At 47.0% G+C, this 19,460-nt stretch overlaps 1 protein-coding gene across 2 annotated transcripts in view; it reads right to left on the bottom strand.

Annotated features, from left to right (window-relative positions):
• The window catches only part of NPHS1 (NPHS1 adhesion molecule, nephrin), a 526,308-nt gene that overhangs the window by 206,220 nt on the left and 300,628 nt on the right, over positions 1-19,460 (bottom strand). For both annotated transcript variants that reach the window (XM_085615945.1, XM_085615944.1), the window contains exons 11-12: positions 18,638-18,809; positions 9,741-9,898 (exon numbers count right to left, since the gene is read on the bottom strand). In XM_085615945.1, coding sequence (XP_085472071.1) covers positions 9,741-9,898; positions 18,638-18,809 — 330 coding nt within the window. The remainder of the gene's footprint in view (positions 1-9,740; positions 9,899-18,637; positions 18,810-19,460) is intronic.

Raw genomic sequence — 19,460 nt, 5'->3', positions numbered from 1 at the left:
AAACATTGGCGCATCCTGAATCTGAACAACGAAAAAATTCCCCCTCCACTCTTTTCATTCAAGAGAGGGACGAGCCTCAAGGACAGTCTTGTACATACACGACCAAAAGCCAAGAGGAATCCTATTACATCTACACTCTGGGACATGCCACCTGTGCAGGGCCATTATCCTTGTGGCTCCTGTTCAGTGTGCCCACAGACAGAACCTACCAAATCAGTAGATATTGGCACCTCCAAACCTTGGGTTCTTCACAAACACACCAACTGTAATTCAGAGAAAGTCATCTACCTGATTACATGTCCTTGCTCACTCAAATATGTAGGGATGACCACCCGTAAAATTAAAGTGAGAATTAGTGAACATAAGAGTACCATCAGGCGCAAAAAACAAGCGACCAGAATGACTAACCATTTCCTGACACTGAACCATAAACCAGAAGACATGAAATGGCTCGTCCTGGAACAACCATTTATTCCACCACATATAACAGATGTTACCAACTTCCTCTTTCACAAGGAACAGAAATGGGTGTTTAGACTCCAAAGTGATCGTAATGGGCTAAATGACGAGATTCCATGGTCCTCACTCTAAGAATAGATATGTATTGGTATCGTACATACACTGTGATACAGGTTCGGCATGATTATAATATCACATGCTTTCACATTGACTAAATCACCTGTGTTTCCATCCGCGACTACACTAAGACTTGCGGCTAAACTGATCTCTATCTGCACGATAAGGTCTTATGCTGTAACATTATAGTGCGATAGCAATCTCATTGTACTCTCATCGTCATTCCTATTTGTCAGACAAAACTAGTTATGAATGTATTTTCGGCCACCAACCCGCTCTTCTATGTAGGCGGCCGTTAAATACTACATTTCCCAGGCTTACTAAACGTGACGGGATGACGCACTGAACAGCGTCCCAATGACGGCCTTGCTGTTGGTTGCCCTGACAACCAAGACCGGCATTCTTTACTTTAACCGAGTGCTCACACTCCGCAGGTTGCCTCCCCTACGAGCTCAGCTCCGACTAGAGGTACCGACGGATAGGTGAGTAGGAACTTTTCACCCTTTCCAATGTCAGCAAGCAAGCGTATTTTCCCTATCGTCCGTGCTCTCTATGCATTCTAACAGAGGCACGGTTTCGTTTTAACAGACCCGATTGCTTTCAGAAGTCGGGTCCCTTTTGGTCGATTTTACGGCGGTTACACAGCTCATTTTGAGCCAACAATGCCTAATGATCTCACCTATTACGTAGCTTTCGAATGACATTCTGTGGGTTTAGGCGCTTTCGGGCACATCGCGGAGTGGGCTTTAGCGGTTTTAAAATTGCCCAACGTCTGGGTTGTAATACTTTCGAACCCTCTGATTGTTTTACAGAGCGGGGCCTCCTTAAACCTGAGCAGTGGCCAGGTGAGGTGAGGTGCACACCCATCACAAATTGGGTAAGTGCTATAAATTCTCTTTACCTTACTTAACTATATCGACTTATCACAGTCTTGATACACTTATGAGTATTTGCATACTGGACATATTTTCTGGATGCTAAATGTTGACCTTGAAAATACCACTATGTTAAGGGTTTTTGCTATGTTGTGTTTTCTCTTTTCTTTTTTTCACTTGTGCAGGTCAGTGAAGTGAAACTACTTCCCACGGAGCTTCTTGGCCCTCCATTTGGGTCCAGGTTGTATTTACCACTTCACTGTTTACTTGAGCATTAATTACTTTTGCAGTAGCTTGTTTTGGTCCTGATGAAAGCTTGGATGAATTTCATCCGATAGCAGAAACATGTAGACCCTTTTTTCAACACAGTTATTATATTTTTGAAACTGTTATAGCACTGTTTTTAGATTTTGTCAACAAGGTAGCGATCTAATAAAGTGTTCTTAGTGCCTTGTTAGACATTTTTTAAATAGCACCTATACACTATCACTTATCACTAGCACTGCAACCATCACACCCTATCACCATCCAACAACAACAATATACTAGCTACTAGTTTGGGACACATAAGAGACCAAGATCTACAAATTGCCAAGTAGAAGATGGTTCTCTAATAAGTCCTTGGTTCCCAGATGATGAAGCAAACCACTTTGGGTGGATGATGGGAATTTTACACCTATGCATACACACATATATGCATACATGAATTCGCAGCTCCACTACTTTTAGCATCACCTTTACTATTGTGTCAAGGTCTTCAATTGTATGAGACTCATAGTTGTTTATGTATACTATAGTGTTGATTTGGGGATTTCACAACTATTAGAGTCTGTAAACTTTATCCCTTGGAACCCCACTCGTTTTCAAGATATCATAAAATTCTTTCTAATTACCATCATAAGGCATTGATGACTCTTTCAAAGTCTTCCAGTGACACTAGTGGTCAAGGAAATCACAAAATTCCCTTATAGGTAAAACCCCCTCTGGGCATAAATGTCTTTTGCCAGGAAGAAGGCTCCAGAGAATTGTCTGATGTAAAAACGTCCTTTCTTGGAGGCAAATGTCTGTAAAAACAACCTTAGTGGAGGTTTCTTTATTTCAAGAAGTAGCAAAGGGGTTGGAGCCTCATAACAACTGCCAATCAACTATGATATGGAACTAGATAAATAACCCTCACAACAATATTATTTGAGGGATAGAATGGGTGAAAACTAAGGGAGAGGAGAACGTGGTACATAAGGGTGTTGAATAGAAAATACACCCCTAAAGAACAATAGAAACGATTTAACACATCACAAATTCTCAGACATGAATTCTATACCAAAATTGGTATGCTTCTTTGAACAAATGTTCCTACCACTTGGAATGCTAATCGATAAGGACCAGTATAAAACATATGGCTGTACGAATGCCATTGAATAGTCCAACAATGTCACAAGCTAAATTTTGCCTATCAAACTCTGGCCAAGGGATTGGGCATATAGGGTTTAAAGCAGTTCTGAGTTTTATGTCACTGAATATACATAGTTCACAAGATCTAACACATTAATTAGCTTGACTATCCTATCCCAGCCACCAGAAAAAGGTTCTGATTAAATATTTCAGGGATAGCATTCCCATGGGCCTAATGAGCCCTGTAGGGAATTAAGTTACTGGTTGAGGCGGAGGTGAAACCCTACTCAAGCAGCAACCACAATTCCTGTCAGGGTGAAACATAAGCAAACCCCAACTTAACCTCATGTCATACCTCTGACAGCTTGGCACAAAAGCAGTAAGGCTTAACTTAGAGGCAATGTGTAAAGTATGTATACAGCACAGTAAATAAAGGGAAAACACAACTCCTGAAAACCCCCCCAAAATTAGATAACTAGAGTAAAATGTGATAAATTATTTTTCACCAAAGTGCCAAAAATCGAATCCGTAGAACCGGAGATATGCACAAAAAACTTGTGTCAAACCCTTTGTGAGTGTGCTGGTGCAGTCTTTGTGATGTGCCAGAGTGGTGGGTGATGGGTGACAGCTCTTCCCCCCATCAAGTCAGAGATGTCCCATCCTGCCAACACCTATTCCCCATGTGTCTCACTATGTGGGAGTAATACAGAAGACCAACTGCTAGCTACACATAGTCACATGATGCAGGCTGCAGGCACAAAATGGTTAGGACAAGAAAATACCAACTTTCAAAAAATGACATTTTCAGAAATGTGACTTAAAATCTGACGTAACCATTAAAGAGGGGTTTAAGTTACAATTCTTTAGACGCAAAACTCAACCTCCCAAAGTTGCTCCTAATTTAAAGTTATAATTTACTAAATATGATAAGGTAACCCAATGTTATCCTAATGGAGATGTTGGCATTGCAGTAATGAAAAATTAATTTAATTTTTCACTACCAGGACAAGTACAACTTAAAAGTAGATGTCCAACTCTTTAAATACAGTACACCCTGCCCTGCGGGCTGTTTAGGGCCTACACTGGGGATGATTTATGTGCACGAAAAAGAAATTTGTAGGCCTGACAAAAGGTGTATTTGCTAGATCGAAATGGCAGTGTGAACTGCACACAGAGGCTATGCAATGGCAGGCCGAGAGACATGTTTGAAAACGCTACTTAAGAGCATGGCACAATAAGTTCTGCAGGCCCACTAGTAGCATTCAATTTCCAGGCTCTGGGTATATGTAGTACAACTTTACTAGGGATTTACAAGTAAATTATATGTGCCAATCGGATGTAAGCCAATTTTACTATGTTTGAAAGAGAGAGCGCACTCACTATAGCACTGGTTAGCTGTGGTAAAGTATGCAGAGTCTTAAAGCCAACAAAAACAAATTCAGCTAAAACAGGACGAATAAGACAAAACTTTTGGGGGTAGACCTCCCTTAGGCTGACAGGTCTAACAAGATCAGTATGGAAAATGGGCATTTGTATGCCTTCTGGTGGGAAAAATGTATCTTTACGTAAATGAAAATTAACAACCGTACTCAGCTTGTAAGCTGTGTGAATAAAGGATTTTATGTAACTTTCTATACTAGCCCGAGAAGGCCATCTGTCAGTGTTGTAATCTTTGACCAGACCCATTGTAATGTCATTGCGTTCAGCGTTTCCCTTCTCTTGTTCACACTACCTCTTAAAAGTACAATTGAAACCATTGAAAACTTCACATACTAATGCTACAACATTAATATCCTCATTCTCCTTTAGACTGGAAGACACAGCACATGGTAACAGTACGAGGCACACAGCTGTGCTTACTCCTAGTGTAAAAGAGACATTGCAACAGTTATAAAACCTTGGAGCTTTAACTAGCAATTCTAGCCATTTGGATCAATCCACCTCCTAGTGATAACACACTGAATTATGGTTTGTAGTCAGTCCTTAGTAAGAATCTGTTTCCCCAAATAAAAGTCTGAGGAGATTGGTCGCCCAAATAGAAACCAACAGTTCTCTCATGATAAATAAATGGATATGCCCGGTGTGACAGTTCTAGAAGCGTAGGTCACATTCCATTTATCTTTACCACATCTTTTAGGAAGGGCTGGCCCCAAACTATAGGCACCAGGATTAACTGTGATAATACACAATTTATTGATACAGAAAGTCTTCAAGAGAAAATTGTCCCTGCTCATATTTCCCCATATGAACTCTTGTCCCATGCAAAGCAGTTTCCGAAGCAGCTCCATCACTCCAGCAACTTTAAAAAACAAAAATTGCTACAGTACTCGTAGAGTTAGGGAAATCTGGAATCAGGCTCTGGGGCGTTTCTGCTCTGTTTGACTGACAGTTCTGGAAACAAAGGTCACATTCCAATCAGCTTTACTATATCTTTGAGAAAGAACTGTCCCCAAAACCATAGGTGCCTGCATCAACTGTCATAATGCACGGTTTGTTTGCACAGCATGTCTTCAATGACAAGGTAGTAATAATTGCATTTTTTATAAAAGAATTTTTTTTCCTGCTGATGGTTTGCCCATGTGAACTCTTGTCCCTTATAAAGAAGTTTCTGAAGAATGTTCCATTAGTCCAGCAACATTTTGAAAACATTTGCTATAGGGCTCGCAGAGTCTTGCGAAAGATAACAGCTTCCTTCAGGAATCAGGCTCAGGTGCATTTCCGAAAGTATCAATAAGTGAAGCTTTTAGTACAACACCTTCTCCTGATAAAGTATTTCCTAAATAGTCTACATTTCTCTTGGCATAATCTGTTACAACCTTTAACAAGCACATCATAATGGGATCAAGTTTCCTTCATGAAAATCAAAATGACCGCATGGAAACATTTCATGGTTTCTTCTGAGTCACTAAATGAATGAAGCATTGCTCTTTAGAAGAATGTTGATGCTGAACAAAGACCAAACAGCATTTTCCTTAGGTAAAAAAAGTAAACTAAAACGTGTAATGAAAGCAGTGAAAGATCCAAACTCTGGAGCTAATTCAATCTGATATGCTGTTCTGCAGTCAAGGGTACAACACAGAGGGGTATCCTCAATCATGGAGAGCAGCACATTTATCTTGGGAAACAGGTGTACATCTACCACAACACAAGATTGTAACGCTCCTAAATCTACACATATGTACAGATTACCAATACTTTTGTTTTCTACCTCAATAGGAGACACCCACTTGGAAGATTCAGTTTCTTAAATGGCAGCTCTTCTAATGTGCACTGTAGTTTATTCTTCACACAAATTAGAAGACTCTTAATCTTCTGTTTGACTGGAACCTCATCCTGTTTCAGATGAATCCTATGGATACAACCTTTGTTCTTGTTTAGAATGATTACAAGACTCAGGTCCCTCTAATCTGATGCTCATAAGGGCTATATATATTTTAATCCTTGCAGACACTCCTTTGAAATTAACCATAGTGGCAAGTGCCCATGAAATAATTCTTCTCACCCTTAAATAAGACATCTTACATGGGATGACATAATTGGTCAACTTTATCACTCAAAAAGTCATTTAATGAAAATGATGAATGGTGATGATGATTGAAAGGTGACACTGACTTGGCCATGGCTTGGAGTTCAGCACAAACTACTTTTAAAGTTGCTGTTTATTCTGTTAACAGTTCTAATGATCAGTACCATATTTTTGATTTTATGCAATATTTTATTTTGTTCATTGTCCATGACCCTCGCAGCACACTGCATATATGGTTTCTCACCACTTTTGCAGACCTTAGCAAAATGTCTTCTCCTGCTGCAAATTTTGCAGTCTATATGTAAGGGTTGGGTTCCAGCTAAATCGGAAGTGCTGCCACAATGATAAAAACTATTTGCAACTTCAGTTCTTCAAAATTTCAAGCTGATGAGTTTTATTCTTGATACTGAATACTTCTCCAACTCTTTTTGTAATTTCTGTCCTCATTAACCCCTCTAACCCATATGACTGATTTTTCAGTCACTTTAACCAAAGTAATGACTTCTTCCAAAGTGAGATCACCCACTTCCCATTAATGTACATGTAGACCATAATTTGGTCACTAAGCATATTTTCTTGGATGGTCCCAAAGTTGCAAGTGTTCAATAGGCCTGTTAATACAGTAAGAAATTCATCAAGGGTCTTATTTGCTCTTTGAATATAAAATTGGTATCTTTTCAAGGTAACGCTGATTTGAGGTTTTAAGAACGTTTCTAGCCTGACTAACACCTTTTCAAAATCATTCCAAGTGCCTTTCACCACTACCCTGATTACTCAGGTAATGTTCTGAAAATCTCTTGACCTTCTGACCCAATGCAGTGAAGAAGAACGTACTTCCCTCATTCAACAGACAATTTTTCAGCTTGAATAGCTACAAAGTAAGTCATACATTCTTCTTTCCATTGGATAAGTGCATTAACCTTGTTCTGTAGGAATCGCAAATTGCTTATTTATGAATACATGAAAATGAATTAAGGATAACGACAAAAACAATCATGTGGCAAGTTATAATATATACAAGTTGCATAGTAAACACTGTAAAATTTAGGTAAATACCGCAATGTATTCCCACAGTTTTCAAAGTTTAGACACATGTGCACATTTGAGGAGAAAGCCCACTATGACTTACAGAAGCAAAGGAATTGAATGTCTTATAATGTGTGCTTATCACAAACAAAACACGCTTCAGGTGCAGTGGAACTCAACATATTAGGGAATTCAATTGCCAAACAAGATACTGCTTGGAAACGGGACTTGGAGAGCTGGGAAGAGAGAGGAGACCCAACGTCTGTCGAGATGGTGGCATCAAAGACGAAAACCCACCCCATCCTACTTACTGTGGTGTGGGGGCTGGAAGGCCTGCGAAGAGTCTGCAGACAATGAGATGGAACCACAGTCCTGTTCTGAGTGTGGAAAGAAGTAGCTAGAAGGTGGCTGACATGGTAATACTGGGCAGAGAAGGTAGCACCTTGTCTGGTATTACCACCTCATTTTGCTGACCAGCTCGGGATAAAGCCCGGTATGATGTTGTCTGGGTCAGGTGTCACACTGGCCTAAGTCTGATCTAAGGTTCAACTACTGTTGGTTCCACTCAGTGTTTGTCCTTCTGAGATTGATAAACTGAGCACCATTGAGATGAGTTACAATGAACATCTGTTATTTCAGTCTGAAAATACACTCCAGGGTGAACCTGTCCTTTACAGATTTAGATGTTGTAATGTTGTTCTGCATCCCTGATCACACTCCAGTTCCAAGTAATTTTATGGTTCCTCTTCCTCCTGTGCACCCACTGAAACTCCCTCCAGCACCTAGCGAGGCTCCTCTGAATCCCACACCCCAAAGAGTCTCTGTCAACCTCAAAGTATAATTGCATTCCATCTCTTCTTCATTAGATCACCATCCACAACCTTTCAAGTTTGTGCTGCACTTCACACTGATCTCATCAAATCACCACCTCTACCACTGTGCATGGCTGTGCTTCACCCCACACATCTCCCCAATGGCCCAGGCTCCACCCCTATGTATTAGTTGTGTTACACGCCCACCTTCACCCCAGCTGAAGCACCCATCACTTTGTTTAAGTGCATAGAGGTTCCTTCTTGTTATTGTCATTTTCTATTTTCAGTGAATCACTGAGGCTAGAGATTGTGCCCTTTCATTGCTGATATTACAGCAATAGAAATTGGACTATGTTGTTGAAATGAATGCAGTTTTATTTCCAAACCCCATCTTTTTGGAAAATTGAAAATTCTCTGTTTTCCACTTATTTAACCTGAAAAATTATCCTGAAACATAGATTTTGCACATGTGAAAAACTGGTGAAAATAATACCCTTTTTGATTACTCGGAGGTTTTTCTGTAAAACATTAGCTCACAATTTTTTTTCTGATCCATGATTTGTATGGATGATGTCATTGGCAAAACCCTCCCTTATGTCACGTGAAAGGTGTTCTGGTCCTCTAGAACGTGGTTTGTGCCAAGGACTGTGTATGGCATTTATGTCACTGCCAGTGACCTGAGTGGACTCGTATGACACTATCTGCCCAGTAGGGTCATTCATCAGAGATGGTGACCTCTCAATGTATGAGTGCATTAGGTTTGACAGTAAATGCCCAGAGGGCTCTCTAAGCATCTGTGGCAGTGATGTTGACCCCATGACCCTAAATTCTATCTTTGATGGCTTAGTAAGGGTATGAGTCCTGGTCAAGCTCTTACCACAGTGTGTAAGAGCTGCATATGTCTTAGATGGTAACATTAGCAGCTATAAGGTCAGCCTCAGACCTCCCTTAAAATGCTGAGGGCTCTTATGAGGATGTATGTTGGAATCATGCAAGCATTTTTTTAAGCATGCCTTAAAACGTGGGTCAAACCCCAGATGTGTCTTTACAACATGTTCCATTACCCCGCAAGTCATTACAACAACTTGCCTTAGGGAAAGCGATGGAGTTGGAACAGTATAATTTACTATCCCGACTTCAAGCTCCAGTCTGTGTAACAGTAGGGAAAGTGTTGGACTTAAAGTCCAACATCAATCCAACAACGCTTCCCTTAAGGCAAGTCTTTGCAATGACATGCGGGGTAAATGATTGCATTGTAAAGACGCGTTCATGTTTCGAACCACGTTGTAAAGGCACGGTGTGGTTCAAGTCACAGACTAAAGGCTGTTTTCCATCTCATGATATTTATAAGAACTTCATCAGGGATGGGTGCAGTACACATGGAAGACATTTCTATCAGTGACAATGGCCTTGGTGAACATGCACCCTCACCCTCTCTGTCCAGGAGTGCGCCAGGGTACTCTTGCAAGGGATAGATGTCTGTGTTTGTGTTGTCATGCTCTCTCTGTTAACCAATGCACAGGGGCCACTTACATCTGTAATGGTGACCTCGGTGGTCACAAGCTCCTTCCACCCCAGCCACCAGCGGATCTGCACCGGAGGGTTACTGGCCGCCGTGAAGCATGACAAGTAGATCTCCTTGTGCTCCTGAACACTGGACGACCCCAAGATAGTGACCTTTGTGGGAAGAACTGAGGGAGGCAGAGGTGAGTAGGAGGGCGGGGAGAAGAGGGAGGAAAACAGGGAGAAAGAGAAGGGAAGAGAACAAACGGGTATAGCAATAAGAGGGATAGCATGACAAAGAAAATCATGGCATCAGTACATAAGGGACTATTAATAACAATGAATTTGGCTAGCTGTCTGTGCTGGTGTGAAACGACTGTGGGGGATGGGTATTTGACTAGGATGTTATGAGAACTAACAAGGACACATTGTACAGTTGTTTTTCAGATCACACAATTCGAGCCATGAAGTGGTTTGGCAACTGTCACATGATTTGAAACAGGTATCAAAGCAAAGGTTATTAGCAGGTCTGCAAGTTGCTACTTAAACAATTCAGCTACCCAACCATATTTATGCCTCCCATTGGGAACATTGGATGTAGGGCACAGTGCCTAGTTGTGCCCGGCGGAATATGACTTCTGGCTAGCGGAAGAAGTCTGCATGTGCTGGCTGGAGGGGATTGTGCAGGAGTCATGGTACTGGTGGGTTATGTAGAATCGCTGAGTATGGGGGGTGCTGTAAGTGTGGCAGCTGTGGGGGATGGTGTAACAACACATTGAAGGATAGTGTAAATGCACTACCTGCTGAAAAAGTAGATGGTTTGTGGCACATTAAAAAGGTCTGCGGACAACTGTGTATGGGTTTTTGATGTGGCCCTTGGTTAAAGGTTTGTGGCTGTGGCGAGTTGTCTGGGTGTGCTGGTTGTTGCTGATAGTTTGATAAAGACTGTCTGTGATGAAAGCAGTAAGACACTTAGCTGTAGGAGATAGTGTAGGAAGACTGTGTTGGGTGGTAGGACAGTACTTACAATAGGAGGTGGTACAGGCGATCTGGCTGTGGAGCATGGTGTGCATGATGGTGTAGGATACCCGAGTGTGGGGGATACGTTAGGACCACTTTGTGGAGGCAGTGTGAAAGCACTAATTGTACAGAATGTTGTATGGGAGCTTGCTATGAAGAAGGGCTTAGGCATCCTGGCTACGGAGCATGGGATAGGATCAAACGATGTGTCTTATGAAGCAGGAAGACTGTGAAGAGGGGTCTCAGAATGCCGACTACTGGGATTGCTGTAATAGTGCTGGCTGTGGAGGACAGTTTTGGTGCACTGACTGTGGAGGGCTTTGTAGGGTATTGGCTTGTTGTAGTACTAGATTTACTAGTACTAGTACTTGGAGCACTAGATTTACTGGATGGTGCAGAAAGACTGGCTGGGAAGGGGGTGTCGGTAGGCTGTTGAGGATAGCATGGTGTCAGGCTACACCGACTGAAAAGCCCCTATGAGGGTCAAACCGGTCATTTGTTACGTGGGTTCCGATTCAGGGAGGATCTGGCTTTGCAATTTGTACTTGAGTGTGACCGCTCAGCCCTCCACAGGGCTTGGTCAAAGGCCCCACTCACTGCTGCCGCTCCTGCCTGCCTTTGCCGCCTCCTGCCTGCAGATTCCTTCGCTCGCTGCCCGCTGCTCCTGGGAATTTCCCTCTGCTCCTGGGAATTTCCCGCTGCCCGCTGCTTCTTGGAATTTCCCGCCGCTGCCTCCCTGCGGCCCCGCCCCCCTGTGATTCCATTCGCCGCCCCGCTCCCACCACCCAGCTGCTCCTCCCTCCCGGCTCCTTACTTAAGGGGACCACAGAGTGTGACCGCTCAGCCCTCCACAGGGCTTGGTCGCCCCACTCACTGCTGCCGCTCCTGCCTGCCTTTGCCGCCTCCTGCCTGCAGATTCCTTCGCTCGCTGCTCCTGGGAATTTCCCACTGCTCTTGGGAATTTCCCGCTGCCCGCTGCTTCTTGGAATTTCCCGCCGCTGCCTCCCTGCAGCCCCGCCCCCCTGTGATTCCATTCGCCGCCCCGCTCCCTCCACCCAGCTGCTCCTCCCTCCTGGCTCCTTACTTATGACGCCCCCAGAGCGACCGCGCAGCGGACGCGCCGATTGAGCGCCGAAGGTGCGCCAAAGGTAAGCCCGTCTGCGCCCGTCCGCGCCTGGACCGCGCCCAGCACCAGACCCCCTGGTCCTCGCCCTCGCCAGCACACCCTGCACATCTACGATGCCAAAACCCTCCACGTACTCAACGCCGGCCGAAACACCGCCTGCTACCGAGCCACCCCGAGACGCACTCACGAACCATTCACCTGCCTGACCTGCCGCTTCACCGGCCTCCGACTCAACACCGCACCTGCTAAACCGAGCCCCAGCAACAAACACCTGATGTGCATCCTGCTCAACACCCGCTCCGTTCACAGGCATGCCGTCGAACTCTGGAACCTACTCGACTCGACAGCACCAGACATCGCCTTCCTGACGGAAACCTGGATGAACGCCTCCTCAGCGCCCGACGTCGCCATCGCCGTCCCAGAAGGCTACAAAATCACCAGGAAGGACCGCGTCACCCAGACAGGAGGAGGCATCGCCATCATCCACAAGAACACCATCCGCATCACGACCAACTCCGATGACACCTTCACCTCCGCCGAAGACCTCCACTTCCAGATACACACCGACCCCAAGACCACGCTCAGAGGCACCCTCGTCTACAGACCACCGGGACCACGCACACAGTTCAGCGAAGAAATCACAGACTTCGTCAGCCCATCAATTCCACCGACTACATCCTCCTGGGGGACCTCAACTTCCACCTGGAGGACAACAAGGACCGCAACACCACTGCTCTGCTGGACAACCTGGCCAACCTCGGACTCAAGCAACTGGTAACCACCCCCACCCACTACGCCGGCCACACGCTTGACCCAGTCTTCTCATCCAGCAAATACGTCACCTTCAGCCACTCTACCAATCTCCAGTGGACTGACCACAGCTGCGTCCACTTCAGCTTCAGTAAAACGACGAACCACCACCAACCTCAACAAGCCCCCTGCAGGAGCTGGAACAAGATCACCGGCAACCAGCTCACCACCTTCCTCAGCCAGAACCCCCCCACCAGCTCAACGGACCCCAACAAAGCCGCCAACAACCTCACACAGTGGATCACCAACTGCGCAGATGCCCTCGCACCACTGAAAAAGACCCCCCCCAGCAGACGCGGCAGCAAGAAAGCCTCCTGGTTCACCGACGAGCTCATCACCTCCAAGAAGAACTGCCGCTCCCTGGAGAACACCTGGCGCACCAACCAGACCACAGACAACATGACGGCCCTCAAACACGCCACCCGCAAACACCACCAACTGATCCGCGCCACAAAGAAGACAGCCTTCAAGGAACGACTGGACAACAACACCCACAACAGCAAGGAACTCTTCAGCATCGTCAAAGAGCTCTCCAACCCCGACGCCGGAAACAATGACATCACTCCCTCGCAAGACCTCTGCGACTCCCTCGCAGCCTTCTTCCACGACAAGATCGCCAACATTCACAACAGCTTCGGCCCACCAACCACTAACCCCACCACCGAACCGATGCCCCCCACCGCCACCCTCCGCACCTGGACCACAGTCAGCACTGAAGACACAACACGCACAATGAACACCATCCACTCCGGATCCCCTACGGACCCCTGCCCACACCACATCTTCAACACGGCCGACCACATCATCGCACCCCACCTGCGCGACATCATCAACGCCTCCTTCAACACCGCCACCTTCCCAGAGTGCTGGAAACACGCCGAGATCAGTGCCCTGCTGAAGAAACCAACTGCAGACCCCTCCGACCTCAAGAACTACCGCCCCATCTCGCTCCTCCCGTTTCCTGCCAAAGTCATCGAGAAGACCGTCAACAGACAGCTAGCCGCCTTCCTCGAGACCAACGGATCCCTCGACCACTCGCAATCCAGCTTCCGAGCCAACCACAGCACGGAGACCGCCCTCATCGCAGCCACAGATGACATCAGATCCCTAATGGACAATGGGGAAACTGCGGCCCTCATCCTCCTGGACCTCTCCGCAGCGTTCAACACTGTCTGCCACCGCACCCTGGTACAGCGCCTGAACAACACCGGCATCCAGGAGAAGGCCCTGGAGTGGATCACCTCATTCCTCGCCGGAAGAACCCAGAGAGTCCGCCTCCCCCCGTTCTGGTCAGCGGCCACCGAAGTCATCTGCGGCGTTCCACAAGGGTCATCGCTCAGCCCCACCCTCTTCAACGTCTACATGAGCCCCCTCGCAACCATCGCACGTCAACACAACCTCAAGATCATCACCTACGCCGACGACACCCAGCTGATCCTCTCCCTCACCAGCGACCCGGACGCCGCCAGAGCCAGCCTACACGAAGGAATGAAAGACGTCGCCGAATGGATGAAGAACAGCCGCCTGAAACTGAACTCAGACAAGACAGAGGTCCTCATCCTGGGATCATCACCCTCCACCTGGGACGACTCCTGGTGGCCCCCCGCCCTGGGAGCCACCCCCAAGCCAACGGACCACGCACGCAACCTAGGCTTCATCCTGGACTCCTCCCTCTCGTTGACCAGACAAGTCAACGCCGTCTCGTCTTCATGCTTCAACACCCTGCGCATGCTTCGAAAGATCTTCCGGTGGATCCCCACCGAGACCAGGAAGACGGTCACTCAGGCCCTCGTCACCAGTCGGCTGGACTATGGGAACGCCCTCTATGCCGGCACCGCCGCCAAACTCCGGAAGAATCTCCAACGGATCCAGAACGCCTCAGCACGACTCATCCTGGACATCCCCCGACACAGCCACATCTCCGGACACCTGAGAGACCTGCACTGGCTCCCCGTCAACAAAAGAATCACGTTCCGACTCCTCACCCACGCACACAAGGCCCTCCACGACCTGGGCCCCAAGTTCCTCAACAGCCGCCTGACCTTCTACAAGCCCACCCGCCAGCTCCGCTCCGCCAGCCTCGCTCTCGCCACCGTCCCCCGCATCCGCAGAGCCACCGCCGGAGGAAGGTCCTTCTCCTACCTGGCAGCCAAGACATGGAACTCCCTCCCCATCCACCTCCGGACAACGCAAGACCATCTCGCCTTCAGGATGCAACTCAAGACCTGGCTGTTCGAGCAGTAGCGTTTCCCCCCCCCCCCCCCCCCCCAGCACCTTGAGACCCTCCAGGTGAGCAGTGCGCTATACAAATGCCTATGATTGATTGATTGATTGATTGACTATTCCTAATGGGCAGAGTCAAAACTGATTTGCATATGGCTGGGTAGAAACTGAGGTGGCATGGTGGGCAAAAGAACGATCGGTTGGGATGCTACCCTGTGTGATTGCAGTGGTTAGGCTTATTGCAAGCATTCCACCCATCATCTTTTGTGTGGTTAATGTGCCGCCCTAAGTAGCCATGGGTATGCCCAGACGTGGGTGCCTTGCTCACTATGCCACTGGAACCAAGCTACACCAGACTGAAGAGCCTCAATCAGATTGAAACTTCTTGTGGGTTGCTTGTGTTCCAGTTCAGAGAGGAACTGGGCTAGCAGTTAGGGCTGGACTGTTCCTATTGGAGCAGGGTCAAGACTAATTTGCATATGAATGGGTCCAAACTGAGGTGGTATGTTGGGCAAAAGAACGATGGGTTGCAATGCTACCTCGAGCGATTGCCAGTAGTTAAACTTATTGCAAACATCCTCCCATCACTTTTTGTGTGTTTTTCATGTACTGCACTAGGTGGCCAAGAGTATGCCCAGACCTGGGTTTCTTGCTCAGCTGACTGAAGAGCTCCATTCAGGGCAAAACCGGTCTTGAGTTGCAGAGTCAAAGCTGATATGTCAAAGTCAAAACTGAGGTAGCATGGTGGGCTAAAGATTGAAGGGTAGGAATGCTACCCATGAGTGATTGCCAGTCATTAGACTTATTGCAAGCATCCTCCCATCTTCTATGAGCCGGGTCAAGACTAATTTGCGTATATCTGGGTCTTAACTGAAGTGGAATGGTGGGCAAAAGAACGATGGTTTGTAATTCTACTCTGAGCGATCACCCTTGGTTAAACTTATTGCAAGCATCCTCCCATCACCTTTTCTGTGTTTGATGTAATGCCCCAAGTGGCCAACAGTATACCCAGACTTGGTTATCTTACTCATTGTGCCACTGGAACTAAGCTACAAATGACCGAAGAGCCGCCAGCAGGGTGAAACTGCTTGTGGGTTGCTTATGTTCCTGTTCAGGGAGGACCTGGCCTGGCAGTTCGGGCTGGACTGTTCCTATTGGATCAGGGTCAAGACTGATTTACATATGGTCAAAGGTATTCCCAGATATAGTTCCCTTGCCCCCTGTGCAGCTTCACAGGAACCATGATACACCAGACTTAGATTGCTTGCTTGCTTGGATCAGGGTTTAGACTGGTTTGTATTTGGCTGGTTCAAAACTGAGGTGGCATGGTGGGCTGTTGGACTTGGCCCTTCTGGCAAGTTCACCCCTAGAACTTTTTGCAGTATCCTAGCCTTTTTCCTGTGTTGTACTAGTGGTTTTAGGCCTCTAGGCGCTTTCACACTGTGTCCCAGTGGAAAGCGCGTGCGCTCTGTGTGGTTGAATGAGACTGACCTGCCCTCCCATAGGAATGCATGGGGAATGTGTGTGCCCATGGTAGTTCCTGGTGCGTGGGGAGTGCAGGGTCGAGTTTGATATGTGCAAACTCGTGAGAGTGAATGCTGCGCAAGGATGTGTGCGGCGTTACTGTAGCTAGTATAGAAGCGCCACTTCTAGACACTGGCATAAATGTGCAGTGACTGTCTGGCGTGTGATTGGCTGGTGTGCCTGGCTCCAGGAATCAGGGTGGGTCTGCCCCAGTGGTGGGTGGAGAGCTCTGCAGGTTGATGAGTGGGAGGAGTACACCTAAGGACCTGAATAGTGCTGGGCTTTCCCCACACAATGCTGGCTCCGCCCCGTGTAGTGCGACTGATGACCCTGGCCTGCTCTGTGAATAGGGAGAGGGGCTGAGCAAAACAAAGTGCTCAGGAACCAGTTGTATCTGGTTCGCCCCTTCCCTGCACCTTTGAGAACAAAGGATTTGGTGTATAAAAGAGGGGCTGTGACCCCATGACAATGTTCTTGTTCTTGTGCTTAACTTGAAACAACCAGGGGCGTGCTGCTGCTGGGGCCCAGGGGAAGGCTTGCCTCCCTGGGCCCTGCCCAGCCCCTGGATGCCTGATGGACTTTGTGGGACCTTTTGTCTCTATTCCAAAGATCCTGATTGAACCACGAAGGAACTCTGCCTGACCAGAAGGACCTGGAAGAAGCTGAAGGAGGAGTAACTTTCCCTGACCTGGGGGATTGGCCTGCAGTTGGTGCCTTGCTGAGAAAGGAGAGGAAAAGACTAAGAGAGACTTTGCACTTTGTTTTTCAACACTCTCCAAGGGCTTGGAAGAAGAGCTTGCCCCCTGAACTGAGTTCCAGGACCATTGGACTCATCTGCCTTCCAAAACTGAGTTGCCTGGACAATTCTTGCTTGTTTCCCGCTGGATTTGGCCCCAGTACGCCTCGTACACCATCTGCCGCGAAGCCGTGTCTTTGCCGCCCGGCACCGTGTGTCTACGCTGATCCAAAAGCGTTAGTACGCACCGTACTCCTCCCGGCCGCATCGCACCTAACCTTCCCCGCCGATTCGAGACGTACATCACTGGCTGCCGAACCCTGTACGCCGGACTCAAGCTTCGCTGTCCCGCAGGTACGGTCCGTACGCTGCTAACGTACTGCACCGTGCCGTACTCAAAGCCGAGAAGCCACATCACGCTGATCCTCCCCGTACGCTGTACGGCGCCGAGAAGTGTCGCCGCCTATCCGCACCGAAGGTACGGCTCAAACGCCGAACGCCACGGACTCTGCAAGCTGATCCGGGCCATCCGCACGAATCCCTGAGGGTCCCGTACCGATTCCGCGTTTCCGACGCCGCGACCCGACCAGCATCTGAATATGCTGCCGAACTACGACCCGGACCCATCAACTTGTCCCGCACTGTCCGTCGCGGACCCCACGAACTTAAGGTACTTTGTTCTGTTCGCACCGCAGCGTGCCTGTTACGGACCCCGGAGTCCGCACCGATTGTTTGACTCGTACTTTCCTTGTTTTTAATGCGGACGAGTCGCACGTTCAGGTACGAACCGTACAAAGCCTGAAAAGAAGTAGAATTGAGTAAAAGAAGTCTATTTTTGCATTTTAAGCCTTTTTACAAGAACATTGAACTTTAAAATAATACTGTGGTCATTTTAATCGTTATTCTGGTCTTGTGCTAAGCCTTATATAAAGAGAACTATTTTTGTTATGACCTTGCCTGGTGTCCATTTGTGGTCTGTCATTGTATTACTGTATGTGTTCACAAATGCTTAACCTATGATGCTCTGAGAATAGTCTTGACTGCTTGCGCCACACTACCTAAAGGGTGAGCAGGGGTTATTTGAAAGGGTGATCCCCTTACTCTGACTTAGAATTGAGAGTCCCTGCTTGTCGCAAGTGCATACCTGTGCCAACTAGAGATTCCCAATTCTAACATGGGCAAAAAACAATGGGTTGAAATGCTACCCCGAGCGATTGCCAGTGGATATTCTTATTGTAAGCATCTTCCCATCACCTTTTGTGTGTTTGATGGTGTCAGAGGCAAGGAGAAGGGTGGCAGAGTTAGGGAGAATGGTGGCAGAGCTGATGCTGTGGTAGATGTATGTAATTTTCCCAGGTAGAGTGTAGGAGCATCAGCTGTAGCAGATGGTGGGGAGTCCTCTCCTTGGAGCATGGTGTAAGAATGCTCAAGTGAAAGCTAACATTGCAAGCATTGCTTCTTGCGTTCGAGCATGCTAACTGTACTCACAGACCACTTTTAGGGTGACGCTGGATCTCAGAGGCAGTGGGGTGACCTGGTTCAGCGCTTCACAGCTCATGGTCGCCATGTTATCTTCTGGTTTAATATCCAGGGAGATTACACTCCGTGCACATCTTGCAGATTCGTCCGTCTCCCAGCTGGTGGAAATGACTGCCTCGTTCTGCGGGAAAGCATATGTTAGTACCAAATAGATTTTTTATGCACTAAACATATTCTACCCCCTTTCTTGCTCTAAAAGCCTTTTCTGCAAGAGTAAACCTTTTGTATTAGTCACAATAATTGATAAACTTTGATTTGTTCTGTCTTCAGCAAGTAAACGTAGTGTTGTTCTAGTTCCCTGACTTCTGTGCACACAATGGGCCTCATTTGCTAAGCTATTTGCCTGTATATGTCTGTACTGAACAGTCAAAACTTTTTTCTAGTACAAAATACGTCACAGATGTCCGTTTTGCACTTGCAAAAGCACTTTCCACATTGAGGTTTCCATGAGAATAGATTGGCTCTTGTATGTACATACCATAGAAGTTTCTAAGCATAAACAAAATTCGCATTGGTGGCTAGTCACATTCAGAATCCATTTTTGATCCTTTTCCCACCCTAGAAATATACAGAGATTTATTTATGCTAAGTGCAAGAATCAATCTTATTCTCATGCGGGTCACAGTACACAAAGCGCACCAGATCAGTTGACTGGGGGTGAGTGCTTGCAATGTTGAACACTCCGTCCATCATCCCCTTTGGTTTTGCTTCGTTCGCCCTAAGTTGGTAGGGTATGCCCAGACGTGGGTCCCTTGCTCACTTTGCCCATGGA

This window comes from Triturus cristatus, chromosome 7, assembly GCF_964204655.1.
Source record: "Triturus cristatus chromosome 7, aTriCri1.1, whole genome shotgun sequence".
Lineage (NCBI taxonomy): Eukaryota > Metazoa > Chordata > Amphibia > Caudata > Salamandridae > Triturus > Triturus cristatus.
The sequence above is the reverse complement of the archived record's forward strand: the minus strand, read 5'-3'. Positions and strand labels throughout refer to the sequence as shown.